Source organism: Python bivittatus, unplaced genomic scaffold (assembly GCF_059951505.1).
Source record: "Python bivittatus isolate LINGU-HERP-01145 unplaced genomic scaffold, Pbiv_v1 ctg000070_np1212, whole genome shotgun sequence".
Lineage (NCBI taxonomy): Eukaryota > Metazoa > Chordata > Lepidosauria > Squamata > Pythonidae > Python > Python bivittatus.
The window spans coordinates 21,154,958-21,172,415 of NW_028277034.1; the positions used below are offsets into that span (position 1 = coordinate 21,154,958).

Below are 17,458 nucleotides of genomic sequence, written 5' to 3' on the forward strand. Positions count from 1 at the left end.
TCAACCCATAATGCCAAGTCAAAACCAAATAAATTGCAACTTAGAGCTCCGTGTTTCAGTAATCACAGTATAAAGATTTTTCATGAACTATTTCTTCACTGATTAAACCGGAAAACTTTGTATATGGAGTCCTTGGGGTTCTCTGACCTTGGTTGTTTTATTGCAAACGTTTTGTTACCCGGCTAGGTAACATCTTCAGTGCTAGAATGGAGTGGGGTTTGCTCTCTGTTTATATACAGTGGCATGCCCTGCCAGTGTTGGTGTGTTTCTATGTGTGTGTTTTGTTTTGTTTTTTCCCTCTGGTAGTTCTTTGATTAGGGTATTGTTTACTGCTTGATTGTATGTCTGGTGATAATCTTGGTGTTAATCTCTGCTTATCTGGGTGACGATTGCTGGTGAGGAGATGTTCTGGTCTTTTGTTTCCTTTTTATTGTCTCTTGAATAGTGTGTAGATGTTGTTTATCTCTATGTGCCTGTTGATGGCTACCTTGTCTGAATACCAAGCTTCCAGGAATTCCCTCGCATTTTTGGATTTAGCTTGGTCTAAGATACTGACAATTTCCTAGTTGAAACTATGGTTAACTTTGTATATAAAAGAAATACTCTAATACAAACCTGACTTTCTTTATTTGATTATTTATATGATCAAAATCTTCCAAAAGGCAATCACATCAGTACTAGGTATTCTGAAAAGTTATTTCCAGAATAACAGAGAAGCTGAAAATGTCTAGGTTTCATATAGCAAACAGTTGTAGCCATCAAATATTATAATTTAAATGTACAGTTGTTAAAGAACTATGATTTTTGTCACTTGATGCAAACAATGAAATATGCTATAACAACAATTTGATTCTATGTGACATGCAAAGGAGTTTTCTTTTTTAAAAAATAGCAACAGACAATTCAAGATTTGCTTTTTTAATCTTTCTTTTTGTATGTTGGGCAAAAACATTTCCACAAGCAAACTATTTCATTACCCAACTACATATTCCTTTTAAAAAGAATTTCTCATAGCTGTCGCCTTGTCATTAAACTACGTAGTTAGGTGTCACCTTTCTTTGCGTATATACATTCAGACATGCAGGTGTTTTGGGAACAACCCTTCCTTTTAAGAGCAGTTTATTGCCAGAGACATTATTTGTTTAGACCCTTGGGGACCTTGCATAAACAATAAGCTTTCACTAGAAGGGTGCTAGACAGATGATCTATTTGCATTTCCTTTTATGTCCTTACAAATGTCTGTAAAACTGTCAGTTTGAGGGAGCCAGTTTATCAGTGAAAGGATAAGAGAGACAAGCCACTTTGGTTCTACTTGTTTGAAGTAGCTACCACAGTTACTTGCATGTGTGCTTTAGATGAAAACGTGGCTCTGAAAGAGCTCTCTTCCCCTAAATGCATAAAACCCATTTTAAAATGAAAACTCAGCTGGAAGTACATTTAATACATTTATCTAAATAAGTTTTATATGATGTAGTGCTTTGAAAACACTTGCAGAGCAACGCCTAATTGGCATTTTTGTACTTTCACCATGTTTAATCTAATTTATTCTTTTGGATTACTGTTTTTATCAGAGCTGAAGTTATAAGTCTTAAATGGCATTTTAATCTACAGAACCGTTTGATGTTTTTTTTACCCTAAAGAGTACAGTCTGAAATCTAAATGTGTTAAGAAATTGGAGGGACTGTTAATACTGGCTCATATACTGTATATAGCAAATGTAAAATTTGAGGTTGTGGATTTTCAGTTTTGTGTGGCATTTTCCATATTTTTTGCTTTAAGCTTTATCTTATTCAGTTAGTTGCACAATTGCACAGTTACTGACCAAGTAATTTTTTTTTACATGCACTACGTACAGTTTTTTTCTATCTGACTAGTTAATTAAATTTGGAGTGGGACTGCTGTATGGAATTGCTTCCTCTTTCTAAGGCAGGCATTAGCCTGAACAGATGTGCTGCACTGCTACTTACATTCTACTGATTTTAGCAGTTTGGAAAATGTGATTTGAAGTAGCTCGTGCTGCAATAAAACTTCATTTTATCTGGAACCATGCCAGGTTTTCCATCATAAACCAAGCTCTTCAGTTAGTTAGGGTAACCAAAAACTGTGTTGCTGACTCTGAATGTCCAACATCAGGAGCTGATATCTCAAATAACTTAATATTGTCCTGTTAGATTTATAGCTTGCCACATCCTGAAGGATCAGAGTTAGTAGCAACTTAAAAAGATGTTTAGCTTTCTTGCCTGTTTTTGGCTTCTGAAGTCTGTGATAATTGTAATTTCATTTTTTTTTCCAAATATAAATATTATAGAAAAAAGTTATAATTTTTACATGCATGCATACATATACATACATACATACATTATATAAAATTCCCTTCTTACCCCTATGGGTGGTATGTGTCTTCCTCAATCTTGGGTCCTCTACCAGAGGCTTGGGAGTTTGAGGGTTCTGCGCAGTATCTGAGCTGTTCCTAGCACTGCACTCCTCTGGACAGAGAGCTCTGATGTTGTTCCTGGGATCTGTTGGGGCCACTCTCCCAGCTTAGGAGTCACGGCCCTGAGTGCTCCTACCACCACTGGGACCACTTTGGCCTTTACTTTCCACATCCTCTCTATTTCCTCCTTCAGGCCCTGGTACTGCTCCAGCTTCTCATGCTCCTTCTTCTTTATGATGCTGTCACTTGCACTGCTACATCTATCACTACCGCTGTCTTCTGGTCTTTGTATACTACCATGATGTCTGGTTGATTGGTCAGTACCTGCCTGTCTGTCTGGATCTGGAAATCCCACAGGATCTTAGCCCTGTTATTCTCCACGACCTTCTGGAATCTCCCATCTGGACTTGGGGGGGGTCTAGCCTATACACTATGCAGATGTTCCTGTACACAATGCCAGCTACTTGGTTGTGCCGTTCAGTATATGCTGTTCCTGCCTGCATCTTACACCCTGTCACTATGTGTTGGACTGTCTCTGAGGCTTCTTTGCACAATGTGCACCTTGGGTCCTGTCTAGTGTGGTAGACTCCTGCTTCTATGGATCTGGTGCTTAGTGCCTGTTCTTGTGCTGCTATGATCAGTGCCTCGGTGTTGTCTTTTAGTGCAGCCCTTTCCAGCCACTGGTGGGATTTCCCAATGTCAGCCACCTCAGTTATCTGTCGATGGTACATCCCATGCAGGGGCTTGTCTCACCATGGTATTTCCTCTGCTTGAACTTCCTCCCATGTCTGCTGCTGCCTGAGGCATTTTCTCAGCAGCTCATCTTTGAGTAACATCTTACTGATGTACTCCTGGATGCTCTGGGTTTCGCCCAGGACAATGACTTTGACACTCATCAGACCCCGCCTGCCCTCTTTGCGGCTGGTGTACAATCTCTGGGTGTCGGACTTGGGATGGAAACCTCGGTACATTGTGAGGAGCATCCGGGTCTTCACATTGGCAGCCTCCATGTTTTCCTTTGTCCAGCTCACTATACCAGCAGGGTATCTGATGACTGGCAGGGCATACATGTTGATGGTGTGGATCTTGTTCTTCTCATTGAGCTGGCTCTTCAGGACCTGTCTTATCCTTTGGTGGTACTTGGATGCTGCTGTCTTCCTTGCCTCCTCCTCATGGTTCCAATGTGACTGTGGGACACCAAGGTATTTATAGCTGGTCTCTATGTCTGCTATGTGGCCCACTGGTAGTTCCACTCCATTGGTCTTAACTACCTTCCCTCTCTTTACTATCATCCTGCCACACTTCTCCAGTCCGAATGACATCCCAGTATCCTCACTGTAGATCCGTGTCAGGTGGATCTGTGAGTTGATGTCTCGTTCACTCTTAGCATACAGCTTGATGTCATCCATGTAGAGGAGGTTGCTGATGGTGATTCCACTCTTGAACTTGTACCCATATCCAGTTCTTGTGATTATCTGGCTGAAGGGGTTTAAGCCTACGCAGAACAGCAGTGGGGATAGTACATCACCTTGGTATATGCCGCACTTGATGGCCACTTGTGCGAGCTGTCTTGAGTTGACTTCCAGTGTTGTCTTCCACAGTCCCATTGAGTTCTTGAGGAAGGTCCTTAGTGTTCTTTTGACTTTGTATAGTGCCAGGCATTCACAGATCCATGTGTGTGGCATTGAGTTATAGGCTTTCCTGTAGTCAATCCAGGCTGTGCTCAGATTGGTCTGCCTAGACCTTGAGTCTCGGGCGATTGCTCTATCTATGAGTAGCTGGTGTTTTGAACCTCTGGTGTTGTTCCCAATGCCCTTCTGAGCTGTGCTCATGTACTGGCCCATATGGTCTTGTAGCTTGGCAGCTAGGATGCCTGATAGAACTTTCTTTCTTGTGGGGAGGCAGGTTATTGGCTGGTAGTTGGATGGTACTGTTCCCTTGTGAGGGTCTTTCATGATCAGCACTGTTCTTCCTTGTGTTAGCCAGTCTGGGTGGGAGCCTGCTGTTAGCAGTTGGTTAATCTGTGCTGCTAGGTGTTCATGGACTGCTGTTAGTTTCTTTAGCCAGTAGGTGTGGATCATGCCAGGTGCTGTCCAGCTTTTCATGTTCTTGACCCACTGTTGGATGTCTGCTACTGTGATGGTGACTGGTTCCTGTTCTGGGAGATTGCAGTGGTCTGCTTTCAGGTCCTGCAGCCAATTTGCACTGGTGTTACGTGTCTTCTCTTTCTCCCATATGTTCTTCCGGTACTGTTCAGTTTCCACTGCTGGTGGCTCTGCTGTTACTGTGTGGTTGCACTGCAGTTGGGAGTACACTTTGGATGGTTCTTTGGAGAACAGGGCATTTATCTTCTTGGCCTCTGCTTCTCTAGTGTATCTCCTTAGCCTGGCAGCCAGTGCTGTGAGCCTTTGTTTAGCAGTCTCTAGGGCTTTAGATGGAGTCAGGCCCATATATTTTTTCAGTACCCAAGTCTTGTCCTTAATCTCCACACCCTTCTGTAGTTCCACCAGCTGACTGACTTCTCTCTGAGTTGCCTTGATCTTAGCCTCCAATCTCATTTTCCAGGGTGAGGTATGCACTGCTGTTCTTCTTGATCATGTAGCCAAACATTTCCAGGATTACAGCGGCTGTAGTGTATACCAATTCATTGGTTTCAGTTATGGTGGTAGTAGGGATTGTCTGGAGGGCTCTGTTGGCATCTTCTGGCATACTGTCTGATGGTACTTCTCCACTGAGCCTTGGTAATTGGACTCAAGGGTTGACTGTAGCTAGTTTATCCATGATCTTATGCCTCATATCAGCTGCTGTGCTCTGTAATGGAAGGGGTGGCAGTGACATTCCAGCTTCAGGTGTTGGCTGCACATCCAGTTGTTCTTCCAGGTCTGCTTGAGTCGGGTTGTAATGTGGAGTTGGTCTATCTCAGGTTGTGAGAGCAGCTTCCTCTTCACTATGTTGAAGCGCTGGGTAACTAGTTGTTTCTCTGTTAGTGTGGATGTAGGCCTTCTGTCTATCCATAGTTCCCTCATACGTTTCATATATCCCCTCTCATTAGGTCTGCTGTTGTAGTAGCATTTCATCAATTCCAAGTTCTCTTGTCTTGTCCATGTATGGTTTCTTCCAGTAGCCCACTTAACATCAGATTGTCCTGGTTCCCCGACATCTGAAGTGGACCTTGTTAATCTGGGCGATGTCCAAGCCGGCATGACTCTCTTAGTTCGTGTCACTCTCATGTTTGAGGTAGGCAGGTGAAGCGTTAGGGGGTCTTTGCCCAAGTACCCCTACTGGTAAGATAGGTACCAGCTGGGATATGAACCCCGGTCTCCCACATTAAACGTGGTGCTTTAACCACTACGCTATCCAGCTGCTACATATATATATATTTCAAACACTATGTTTCCTTTTTAGAGCATATATTACAGAAATCTATGGCATTTTTATCATAGATTCTGCATTACTGTATTGCAAATTCTAATAATACAGGATACCATAATCAACAATAATACCTAGAAGTTTCCATGCAAAAATTAATTTTTAAAATAGTTTAAAAGACAAATACAAAAGTTAATGAAAAAACAAGGAAAAATGCATGATAAACTTTTTAATGACTGTGTTTGACATTTTTATTGTTTTATATTTTTGCTGTATGCTGCCCAGAGTCACTTCTTGTGAGATGGGAAGCCATATACATTTGATAAATAAATCCAAAGTTCTTATATTTTGAGATATTCAATTTTTTTTCAAAACATTCACATCTTTACCTCTTACAAGATTGTATTAATATAATCTTACAGTAAAGTAAGATTAGGTAGCGTGGGCATGCTTCCTGTCTTGACTAGCTTGCAAGGCTGACATAAATCTTGCAAGTCTGAATGTACATTTCTCCCCCGTCACCTTTACAGCCCAAAAAACTAGGGAGGGTCCCTTCCAAGATGTTTGCCGTGTCCACATTCCTGCTGGGAGCTAAGCTGCCTCTTATCTGATCATTCCCTTGGCTGTGGCTCTTCCCTGTCTCCCAAGGTCATTCCCACATACCTTTACAGCACCAGACCATGGGAAAACTATCAGGACCAGAGACTTTAGGTAATTGTTATTTATCCATTATTTCTTGTTGAGATAATGTTTCAGCTAAATGAATTGTTTGATCCTAAGTGATATGCAGATTTATTTTAATTAAAAAATATATTTATACCTATTTATTTACTAAGACCTTTCAACCAGTCCAATGGAAAATAACACTGAAAGGTTATTCTTTGTTCTAGTAATATAATAAATTAATATTAATAAGCACACAACAATTAATTATCCTCATAATGTCTAATCCATCAATAAGCACACAATGTTTACACATACCCAAAGGGCCTTCAGAAAGGCCAGGTCTTAATTGATCTCTAGAATAACAGTAAAGATGGGGCTGACCTTATCTCCAGTGATATGCTATTCCAGAGGAAGGGACCACTACAGTGAAGGCTCACATTTAGGTTCCCAGATGATGACATTCCATATTAATTAGGACCTTCATCAAACCTTCCATAGTGAATCTCACTAAGTGGGTAGAATACATTCAAAGAAGGCAGTTCTTGAGATTCCTGGGTTCTGAGACATAAAAGTCTTTAAAAGTGATATACTTTGAATTGTTCCTGGAAGCCAACTGACAAGTGCAGTTGTTCCTGGAAGCCAACTGACAAGTAGTGGTGCTATATAATCAAACTGTAATGTAACCATTATTTTGGACACTGCATCCTGGACTCTATGTAGCATCCAAATAATTTTATTCAATGAAGGCACTGCCCAACTCCAAACTGACTCTGAGCACTGTACAATGAAACCAAACAAAATAGAAAATACAATAGAATAAAGCTGTAAAAAGAAAAGGGAAAAATGAATAGTCTTCAGGCGCAGCCCCATATAGAGTGAGCTGTATGAGTCCTAACATGAGATGACAAAAGCATCTACTGTCATCTAGTGCACAAACGTGGATTGGTGCACAGGACATCTGGCCCTGGCTTCCATCTGCTCTTTCAGCAGGAGCCACGACTCCAAGAAAACTTATATCTCTCCATGGAGGAGTGCAGGCTACCTCTGCATGATAGAGCACAATCCCATCAAAAACCGAAGTTGGAATTCTACAGAAATCCACAGGCTTCTAAATCTGCACTCTTTCAGGTTAGGTTTAAGCCTGTTTCTCCTCATCTGAACTCTTGCAAACCCTTAAATCCTATATAATCCCTAAATTTGTAAAACATCCATTTATGTAACAAAAAATATTCTTGAAACTATTTTATTTTTTAAAAGGGAGTCTTTTAATAGTGATGTGCTTAAATACAGCCTTGAGTTGCTTATTTCTTGTTCCAGTAGAAATGTGAAAGACTTATTAACGAGAGCCATTAGTCCTCTAGGAGATTGGGTGATACCATTTATTTAACCTTCAGCTTATTTTAATTCACCTAATTTGCAAAAAAACCTGCCTTCTTTTAGAAGAAACACTCCAGGAGCACTCCTTTAACACTCCAGGAAACCACTAGAAAAGGAACACTCCTTTAACACTCCAGGAAACCACTAGAAAAGACACAAATACAAAATTGTAAATAGAAAAAGTAATATGGACCAAAAATGAAGAATAAAGTGCTTTTTTGTGTGTCTGAGACAGTATTTCAGTATTACATATAAAAATATAAGAAAAATAGAAAAATAGACATCAAATAGGGTAAAACAAAAATTCAGAAAATTCCATAAAAGAGTTAAACTCCAAAAAGGATTTCAACAAAAAATACATCAATTGAAAATAATAGTTGTAAGAGAAGAAAGTTAAAATTAAATGGAGTCCTGGAAGAGACATGCTATCACTATGGCACTAAAATTCTCTCCCCCTGGTAGAAGATCTGTCTCCAAGTGTAAAAATAGTAGGTACAGAGAAAACAGACTGTTAAATGATTTCTTGTCCTTTTGATCCCAAGTGAACAAATATGTTTGGAGGTTCCGTTTCAAAGAATCATGCTGAAACCTAGAGACGAAAAGTAGCTGAGTAAGAGGAGGAAGAAGTTCCTTTTGTCCTACCACTAAACCTGCTTCATTGAGCAAATTATCTTGCTGGACTACCTGAAGAGATAGATCTAGTAAATCATCTCTCTTATGTTCCACATACCGAACACATAGAAGATAAATCAACTATTTATTATCAAAAATTTTAAAAAATATGTGTTCGTATTTTTGTTTTCTTTCTTTTGTTTTTTTACATAGTTTTATATGTTATTTCACTTTTTATTTTTTATTTTTTCTTCACCTTATTTTTATATTTATAGAAAAGGTAGTATGTATTTTCAGCTATTTATTTTTATCGTTCAATAGTAGTATATAAGAGTCCATGGGAGTTGAGTGGCTATAATAAATTTTAAAAAATGATTAAAAATCAATATTATTAAACTTATATTTTATATAATATCCTTAAGCATAAATGTATTTTTATTTTTAAAATAAAAAAGATGCAAATAAAATCTTATGATAATTTGTAGCTCTGAGAAACCAAGTAATCAGGCTCTGTGGTAAATGAAAACAGGAACCTAAGTATATATTGTCTCCATTTCCAGCTTGTATTCAGGCTTCAGTGAAAAAATCTTGCAGAGTGCTAAGTACAGATCTACTTTGGTATTATAGGGAATGTTTATTTTGATGTAACAGATTCTGTATGTAGGTCAATTCATCTTGAATAGCTGCATTTCATTTTAACAGTTCATCAAAATATTAGTGCATTCCATATCAGCACATTTTCATGGATTTATTATTTTCTCATAAAAGAAATAATGATTGTATCCTTAGGTATCATCATTATCTCATCTAAGGAAAAGTCATGCTTCAACAGACATTTTAATTTCTTTATCAACATGTATGAAAGCACATATACCATACACCCCCCCCCGAGTAATAACATGATGGAGACTTTAATATCAAGTAATTTAGCTTAAGACTGAAACCTTTATTTTAAAACAAGTATCTTGATGTATGCTCTTCTTTAATTTTTTCATTTCATTTGCAATGTTATGTTTAATTTTGAAGAATATGTCAAATAATCATAATGCTTGTAACAATATCTAAAACTGTAATTAATATTGATAGAATATCCACTTTTTTCTCTTATCTATATTCAATACCCTACAGCAAATAAATAATAGAATATTAATAATCTAAGTATATTACATAAATACCATTGTATTGAAATTACAATTAAAACTCAGAAAATGGAGCGGTAGATGGCCTATGTGGTTAGATTTAATATGTTAAAGGTTCGAGCTAGTTCTTTACTAACACTTCATTGAAGTATCTTTAGCTCCTTTAAATGTCATTTAATTACTATTATTTTCTGATTGTATTAGCATTGTTATTTATTTGGTTCTATTTCATCATATCTTTCAGTTGTTACATTTCAGATATATATATATATATATATATATATATATATATATATATAATGAAAGCTAAGACATAACAAAACAAACAAAAACCAGACACAAACAAGGGCCCTAAAATTACAAGCATTTCAAGATTAGACACTGTTTCTTGGATTTCAGAGAGATTGGGAGTTAATATAAACCTTCAACGTCTCTCAGAGATTAACCTTCTTAAAATTTAAGAAAGGGCATTTAGTGCTCTGTTTGGATTTCCTGCTTGGATTTCAGCACAAAATCCTACTTGGATTTCAGCATGAAGCTTTTTCAGGTAGCCCCCAAAGCTTCATGCACTAAATGCCCCATGTGGACAGAGCTTTGGGGGCTGCCTGGAAAAGGTCCATACCGAAATCTAAGCGGTTCTAAGGTCCTCGTGCACCTGACCCACACCGTTTCCCTGTGCACCTGACCCTCCCATGCATCCCCATGCACCCCCTTCCTCCCTCCCCCATCTGGCAGTGCCTAGGGCTTGCAACTTCCTGCTGGCTCCCCACTGACTTGATCGTGGGAAGCCAGCAGGAAGCTGCCTTGCATAACAACTGGGACATTCACTTAATGATGGCAACTGGGACTGCCAGAATTGCAGTCACTAAACAATGCGGTCACGTGATAGCTCATCTAACAACCACAATTGGGACCAGAACTTCCATTGCTAAGGACTACCAGTAACATTATCCACTTGTTAACTAAATGATCAAGCATTCCAAAAAATAGGGGAAAAACTCCTAAATGAAGGGAATAATTGAGATTATAGATCGAGCATCAGAAAATTGACAAATTGAATATATTTTAATAGTCAGATATGGTATGAATTTGTGTTTTGAGCTTTTCACTTAATAATCTACTAATACTGGTGTTCAGTGTATCTGTTTTCCTGTAAGAAGAGAACATATATTGTATAGCGTGTATATTTATATTGGTTTTCTGAAAAAGGCCAGTCTGATATATGTGTCTGAGTTGGATTTCAGTCTTTCTTTAAATGCTAGCTAATGTGCTAATTGTGTAGCTTCTTTTAAAAAATATTTATTCTAGTTACAAATCTCATACAATAAAAATAGTTTGGGAATAAATAGCACAGATTAATCAGAACCAGACAGGACATAATGTAAATGTAAATAATGAAATACTGGAGACAATCTAAAATATTAAATGCTTTAATCTAAAATGACTTAAATGCTAATCTGTTAAAATACTAAAATACAGAATACTAAATTCTAAATAGATTACACATATTAAGACAATGCTATATGAGATAAATACATATTTATTGTATTTATTGCCAAATCCAAAATATTGCCAAATCTAAAGCTAAATACTAAGCATCTATTTACTTAATCACTAAACTGAGCCATGAGAGACTAAACAGGTTTTGCATAAGTCTAGCTAAGAGATAAAGTACTAAGATGTTGTACAAACCATCAAATGTTAAAATAGTAACATACTAAATAAATTTACTGAAAACAATTCAAGTGAATAATTAACATAAGGATAGTAATCATAGTAATTTTATAGAAAACGTATTCCAGATGGTTTTCCTTCTGAAAATGCTGGTAGCTTCAATATTAATTTCTCAAATTATAAAATGAGTTCGTAAAGTTAAATACTTTGAATAAAGGAATTTCTGAAATATTTCACCTGGTTCCAATCATCCCAGGTGGCACTTTATTGGTTAAGAAACATACCTGTCAATACCGGGGCTCTGACGTATTCTGACAGCAGAATAGAAACACGAAAGACCTTCTGCATAGTAGACAGAAACACTTTTTATATCCTCTATATCTGTTATTCAAGAATGGAGATACTCTATAGTTCCAGGGCTGGATGGAATTGCACAATTGTATTATAAGTTGTAGCAGCTTTTCATCATGTTTATATCATAGCATCTTTCAAGAACCAGATTTTGGTAAGTGTCAACAGTGTTTCTTAGAAGTGGGAAAGTTTTAAATAGTAGAGATACGCTGTTAATGTAAAGCAAACATGTCTTAATCAAAGTGGAGGAAGAAAAAAAACAGGCTTTTTTTTTTTTTACTCTTTCTTTTCCCAGTCTGAAAACAATACAGACAAGTTTTAATTCATTCCTCTTTGGTAATGAATAACTTTGGTAATGATGCGTTTCCCCAAAAGCAGTACAGGGAATAATTTGAATGTTATCCAGGGTATTTAAGGGTTAGAGCTATCTTTTTACAAAATTGAAGATTAATATGGATAAGGTATGCTGCTGATGACAGAGTAGAGTGCTAGTCAGTATCTGCTGAATTATATAAGTGACACACCCTTTACACTTACAAGTTGACACCCCTACTTTGAATTCAGAACTATTTTAATGTCACAAATCAACTAGTACTGTAAAGCTTTAGGAGGAGGATAAATTGTGTAAAAAAATTAGAATTGTAAACAGAAATATAAACATCAATATGTCCCACATAATAAAAGTTTTGGCAGCTGGTAAATTAATAAGTATCCACTAGCTCGGTTTACTTCATATGGATATATAGTTAGTACTAATTTTTCAGTCAGTGACATTTTCAGTTAAAAAGTTCATAGATAGTGGCTCTAGTAAAGATGTTTGAGCCAAAGTGAACTGCAACCAGTCAGAATAGAAAGTACTGAACTAGCATAAACAATCATTTGCTTTGAAAAAAAAAAATAGCTTCATATATTTGCAGCTATTTTAACTCTTAAAAATCTCTTTGGCAGGCAATGGATCATCAAATTCAAGATTACCATCTGTTCCTACAGTTTCTTCTGTGCCTGATGATTCTGCTTCAAACATGAGGTAAGTTTTAATTTTTTTTTTCCAGGAAGTATATCATATTCCAATTTATTTAAGTAATTATGGAATTCACTCTACACTTCTGACTGGATTGTGCTCTTTCATTTGAGGTCAATATGACGTTTTGGATTTCTATCACTGCTATTTCAATTTAAATAGTAATTAAAGTACACTGACTTGTGTACTTTTGTTGATGCATTTTATACTTTTGCAGATCGCTTTTCTCCTTAGAATTTTTGCTCCTTAAATTGTGTTTTTATTTAAACTTGTACATCTCTTAGTATTTCAGAGAGGCTTGAGCATGCTTTGGAAAAAGCTTCCCCTCTTCTAAGGGAGATATTTGTGGACTTTGCTCCTTTTCTTTCGCGTACTCTCTTGGGTAGTCATGGACAAGAGCTACTGATAGAAGGTACAAGTAAGTTTCCCTTTTTAATGATTTTATAGGTTAAGAACTACTTATAAGTTAAGAACGTCAAACTATTAAGCATTTTGTCATCATAGGATTATCCTTCAGTTCATATACTTGGAGTAAAAAAGCCACAAGCTGATTCAATATACATGTGGAAGGGCTGTACTAGCTACAGCCCTCATTTTCTATTTAATGTTTAATATTGCTTCGCATATTGCTTGGCCACTTTTCCTATTCATTTATCAATTTTTTCTATCATAGCCAACTACAATTTTTTCTCATTTTCCCTTAGTATATCCTACAGCTCCATATAGCAAAAATGCAAATTAGGTAACTTCATTTTTTTCAGTTGGCAACTCTGAAGGGGCATTTACTTAATACTAGTGTCATTTAACAAAGTGGATATGAAATATTCATATTAAGTATGTCCTAGCAAACATTCAAGACTTACTAGAGAAAGTGAGGATAAGTTTAAAACTGAGAAGCTGAATTTCATTTTCAACTGGATGTAATGTTTGGTTCTTACTTAGACATTTAATCTGAACATCTGCATTGATTCAAATGTAAAATTTAACCATTTTTGTTGATCACTGTATTTGTCTGATGTTATCCTTTTCATTGTAATAAACATATAAATTAGATTAAATGTTCTTGTCTTTCTGAAATAACAAACTGTCTTCCAACATTTCATGACTTTTTTGTTCCAGTGTTAAACAGGACAGTTGTACTGTTTGTCAAGCAATAGAATGTTAGGATTATGTAAGAGTCATTGTAAAATATAAGCAGCCAGATGTATCAGGGTTAGAAACTTGAATGATTAAGTTTATTAAACTGTTATATTATTACTTTTGATTATCAAAGGGTTGAGGAAAAATTCTGTTAAGTAATTTATAGTATTGAAAGAATAAAGACAACTATATATAATTTCAGGAGAGAACATCAAATTGTAAGAGGGTAAGGCAGTTTATAGAGAAACAAGAAAGCAGGAAATGCACAGTAACCTTGAACATCTGAAACTGATTTACAGAAAGACTTAGCAAATAAAAAAACAGGCAGATGGTGGCCTTTTGTTTGGTAGAATTCAAGTATTAGGAGGTACAAATGATTTATGGACCAGCCAATTACATTTAAAAGGTTTGTTTCTCTAGGATTTATCATATAATCATATTGCTAGTATTTTCATTCCTATTTGTTGCCCATTTTTCATTTAAATGTCCAGGTTCTATGACTTGTTTAGTAACATATAATATGTGAATATAGTTTTTCCATGGATCATACCAGTCTTTGCGCTATTACTTTGCAAGAAATATGTGTGTTTCTTATTTGAAAGGAGAACATCTCAAGGCAATTGCAAATCTGTTAAAAAGCTTCTAAGTTTATAAAATGTTCTAAGTTATAGAAACAAAAAAATGGTGATAAAAGGTTTTTATATATTTAGCAAAGTTATGTTAAAAACTAGTTTTTGGCACATTTCCAACTCTTCTTAGTAAAATCATGATGTATTAGTGACATGCATACGGACTGTTAAGAACTGTAGCAGAAAATTTAGAGATTATGCTTTCAGTGTTAGTGTTCTTTAACAATGCCATTATAAAAGGTAATACAATTTGGACAAGCAAAATGGTGGATCTAGGAAAATATTTTGGCATACATTACAGGTTTGCCATTTTTAAAGAGTCCAATTTAATAATTTATTATTATTAAGTACATTATTCAGTTATGGAGTGATTCCTAAATTCAGTGAATTCATAAATAAAATATTTATCATATGCATATATTATTTTGTATTCTAATAGTATATAGAAACATTGAGTTTAAAATCCTTCTAATACTTCAGGTAGACTATCTATTTTTGTAATACATTAAATGTGTAATATTACTGGTTTAGTAAGTTTTTTCAGGTTAATTAATTAAATCCAAAGAGAAACAGGCAATAAAACTTGGCATAGTGAAACCCTGATTACTGAAAAGAATGTCCACCGTTTTAGGGGCTGTTTTGATATTATACTGAGGAAATGGCATGAAGTGTGAATTGATAGTAATAACCAAATTAGTTTATAAATGTATGGGTTACTCTTGTGCTCCCCACCCCCTTAAGGTTTAGGTGAGGGTCAAGGGTCAAAGTACTAATAAGAGTGCTTGGGATGTCTGCTGCCATGAAACAAAATGGAAACTTGATTGATAGCTGGAGGGCTGAAGGGAGGAAGCTCAATGGAGAAAGCAAAGGTCACAGAACCATTTCCCTTCTCTGCATATATAATGATCAATCCACTCCAAGGTGAAGAAATGTAATACTATAAATCAATATACCATATGCTATACATACTTTTATTAACTTGAAATACTAATATTTATGTAATGCCAATTAGATAGCTCCAAGGCATGATTTTAGATTAAAATTATGTATTGCAGCAATACAATCACTGTACATCTTTAAATGCATATTCTACTGACATAAACATTTGGATATTAAACAATGAACATTTAAAGTTTCTTGTATTCATAAAAATCATTCTACAATATAGAGATAATACTATCAGATTTCAAATAGAATGTTTACTATATAACGAAATGCCAATATTAGTATATTGAATATGTGAAGGTAAAATCAATCAAAGTATATAATTCTGTTTCTTTTTTCTTTAGGTCTTGTATGTATGAAATCTAGCAGTTCAGTTGTGGAGTTGGTCATGCTGCTTTGTTCTCAGGTAGGTTACAGCTGACATTAAACAGCTGCTATTGCCAAAAAACAAGCAAGCAAACTAGCAGTCAAAAAACATTTACTTTTAGAACTTTTGTAGTTGTATTTCAGACCATTGCCCTTTGATATTTTGGGCTTAGTTTTAACCTCAGCAGCTTGAGTTCTAATTTTTTACCATGTATTTGTCTCCATACTTATATATTTTTCCACATTTTCATTTCTTTTTCTTTCTGTTCAATGAAAAAAAGCCCAAACAACATCATTATTGTGGAGTTTGCGAAACAAACCTTCTTACAGAGTCCATTTGTGGTTCTCGGAATACAGCAGTGGTAGCTGCAACTTGGCATTCGGCATATTTTACACTTCCCCAGCTCCAAACCAATGTCTCTGCTGTCTGGAAATTTTCTAGAAATTCTAGAAAAAATACAGAGATGCCTAGTCTATAGAACAATATATTAGCAATACTGTATTATCTGATGTGATCAAGATAGATACAGTCTTAAAATTTGTGTTTTATTATGTTTTTATAATATTTTAATAAGAGGTTTCTCTTTACCCAATAACATATTTAGCAGGAAAAGTACAAAACGATGTGCTTTAATATTTAATGTATATTACAGCTACACTGGAATTAATGGGATTTGTCTCTTTGTGTTTTTAAAGGATTTAAAATAAATGGTGCCCCTTACTAATTGCTCTCGACATATGTGCTTTATGAGAAATGTAAAGTGCAACTGTTAATAATTTGAATAACCTCATATTTTTGCTATTTTAGAAAGTGGTGTTACAATTCATTGTGATTTACAGAAAATCTAATCTGAAAAATTAGATATGTCAACAAATTATAATATGTAATAGATCAAATAGCAATAGTTTATTCATCTACCTTTTTTTTTTTTCATCATTATATGGAATGTTTCTATCAAGCTTTTTTGTTTTGGCCTTTAAAAATGATATCTTCACTGATAGTAAATTCCCCTACTTAAAACTTTAAAATAGCTTTTTTTAATGGGAAGGTTATTGGTCTAGAGGTCAAGGGTTTTGACCCATTTCAGAACCTTTGACCTTCATTTAAAGCCCTTATGGTTTACTTGCCTGACGAATAAGGATAATGCAAAATTAATGTTTTTTTACATTGATTTATTTGTTTTAGTTCCTGTATTGCCAAATGTATTTAGTCTGTGCTGATGGACATTTCATGAATACAAATGAAAGAATCATAGAAGGTGTGAAAAATCAATAACTTGCATCGACAATAAAGTGCAATAAAAACAATTACTTTTGGAGATTACACCTAATGGATTTTTACAATGAACTAGTGAAGAACAGTTTTGTTTCTAGTAGGCCTATTGTTCAGTAATGCAATCAGACATGTTAGTGCTATTTCAGCTGTTTCTAGAAATGCACATAAGCATTTAGTTAATATAGTAAAATTTTAGACAGACAGCCAGATTTCCAAGGCAGCATATTTTAAAATAATGCTTTTTGAAAATGAAGGAGTTTTATTTACAATACACTTAACATCTTCTTTGAAACAGTAATAAACATGTAAAAGTACTATTAACTGAGAAAGTAGTTAAATTTATTGTTTGACGCACACACAGTACATAGTCATGTACACATGCATTAATATAAAACATACGTAATTATGAATATATTTGAAACTTGCTTGTATCAGAACATTCTACACTATATCCTGTGA

The 17,458-nt window shown here is 35.5% G+C and overlaps 1 protein-coding gene across 3 annotated transcripts in view; it reads left to right on the forward strand.

The window, feature by feature from the left end:
- The window catches only part of LRBA (LPS responsive beige-like anchor protein), a 427,822-nt gene that overhangs the window by 126,735 nt on the left and 283,629 nt on the right, over window positions 1-17,458 (forward strand). For 2 of the 3 annotated variants that reach the window (XM_088132764.1, XM_088132766.1), the window contains exons 32-34: window positions 12,571-12,649; window positions 12,928-13,061; window positions 15,702-15,763. In XM_088132764.1, coding sequence (XP_087988890.1) covers window positions 12,571-12,649; window positions 12,928-13,061; window positions 15,702-15,763 — 275 coding nt within the window. The remainder of the gene's footprint in view (window positions 1-12,570; window positions 12,650-12,927; window positions 13,062-15,701; window positions 15,764-17,458) is intronic. The other variant, XM_088132765.1, reaches the window with a different exon arrangement.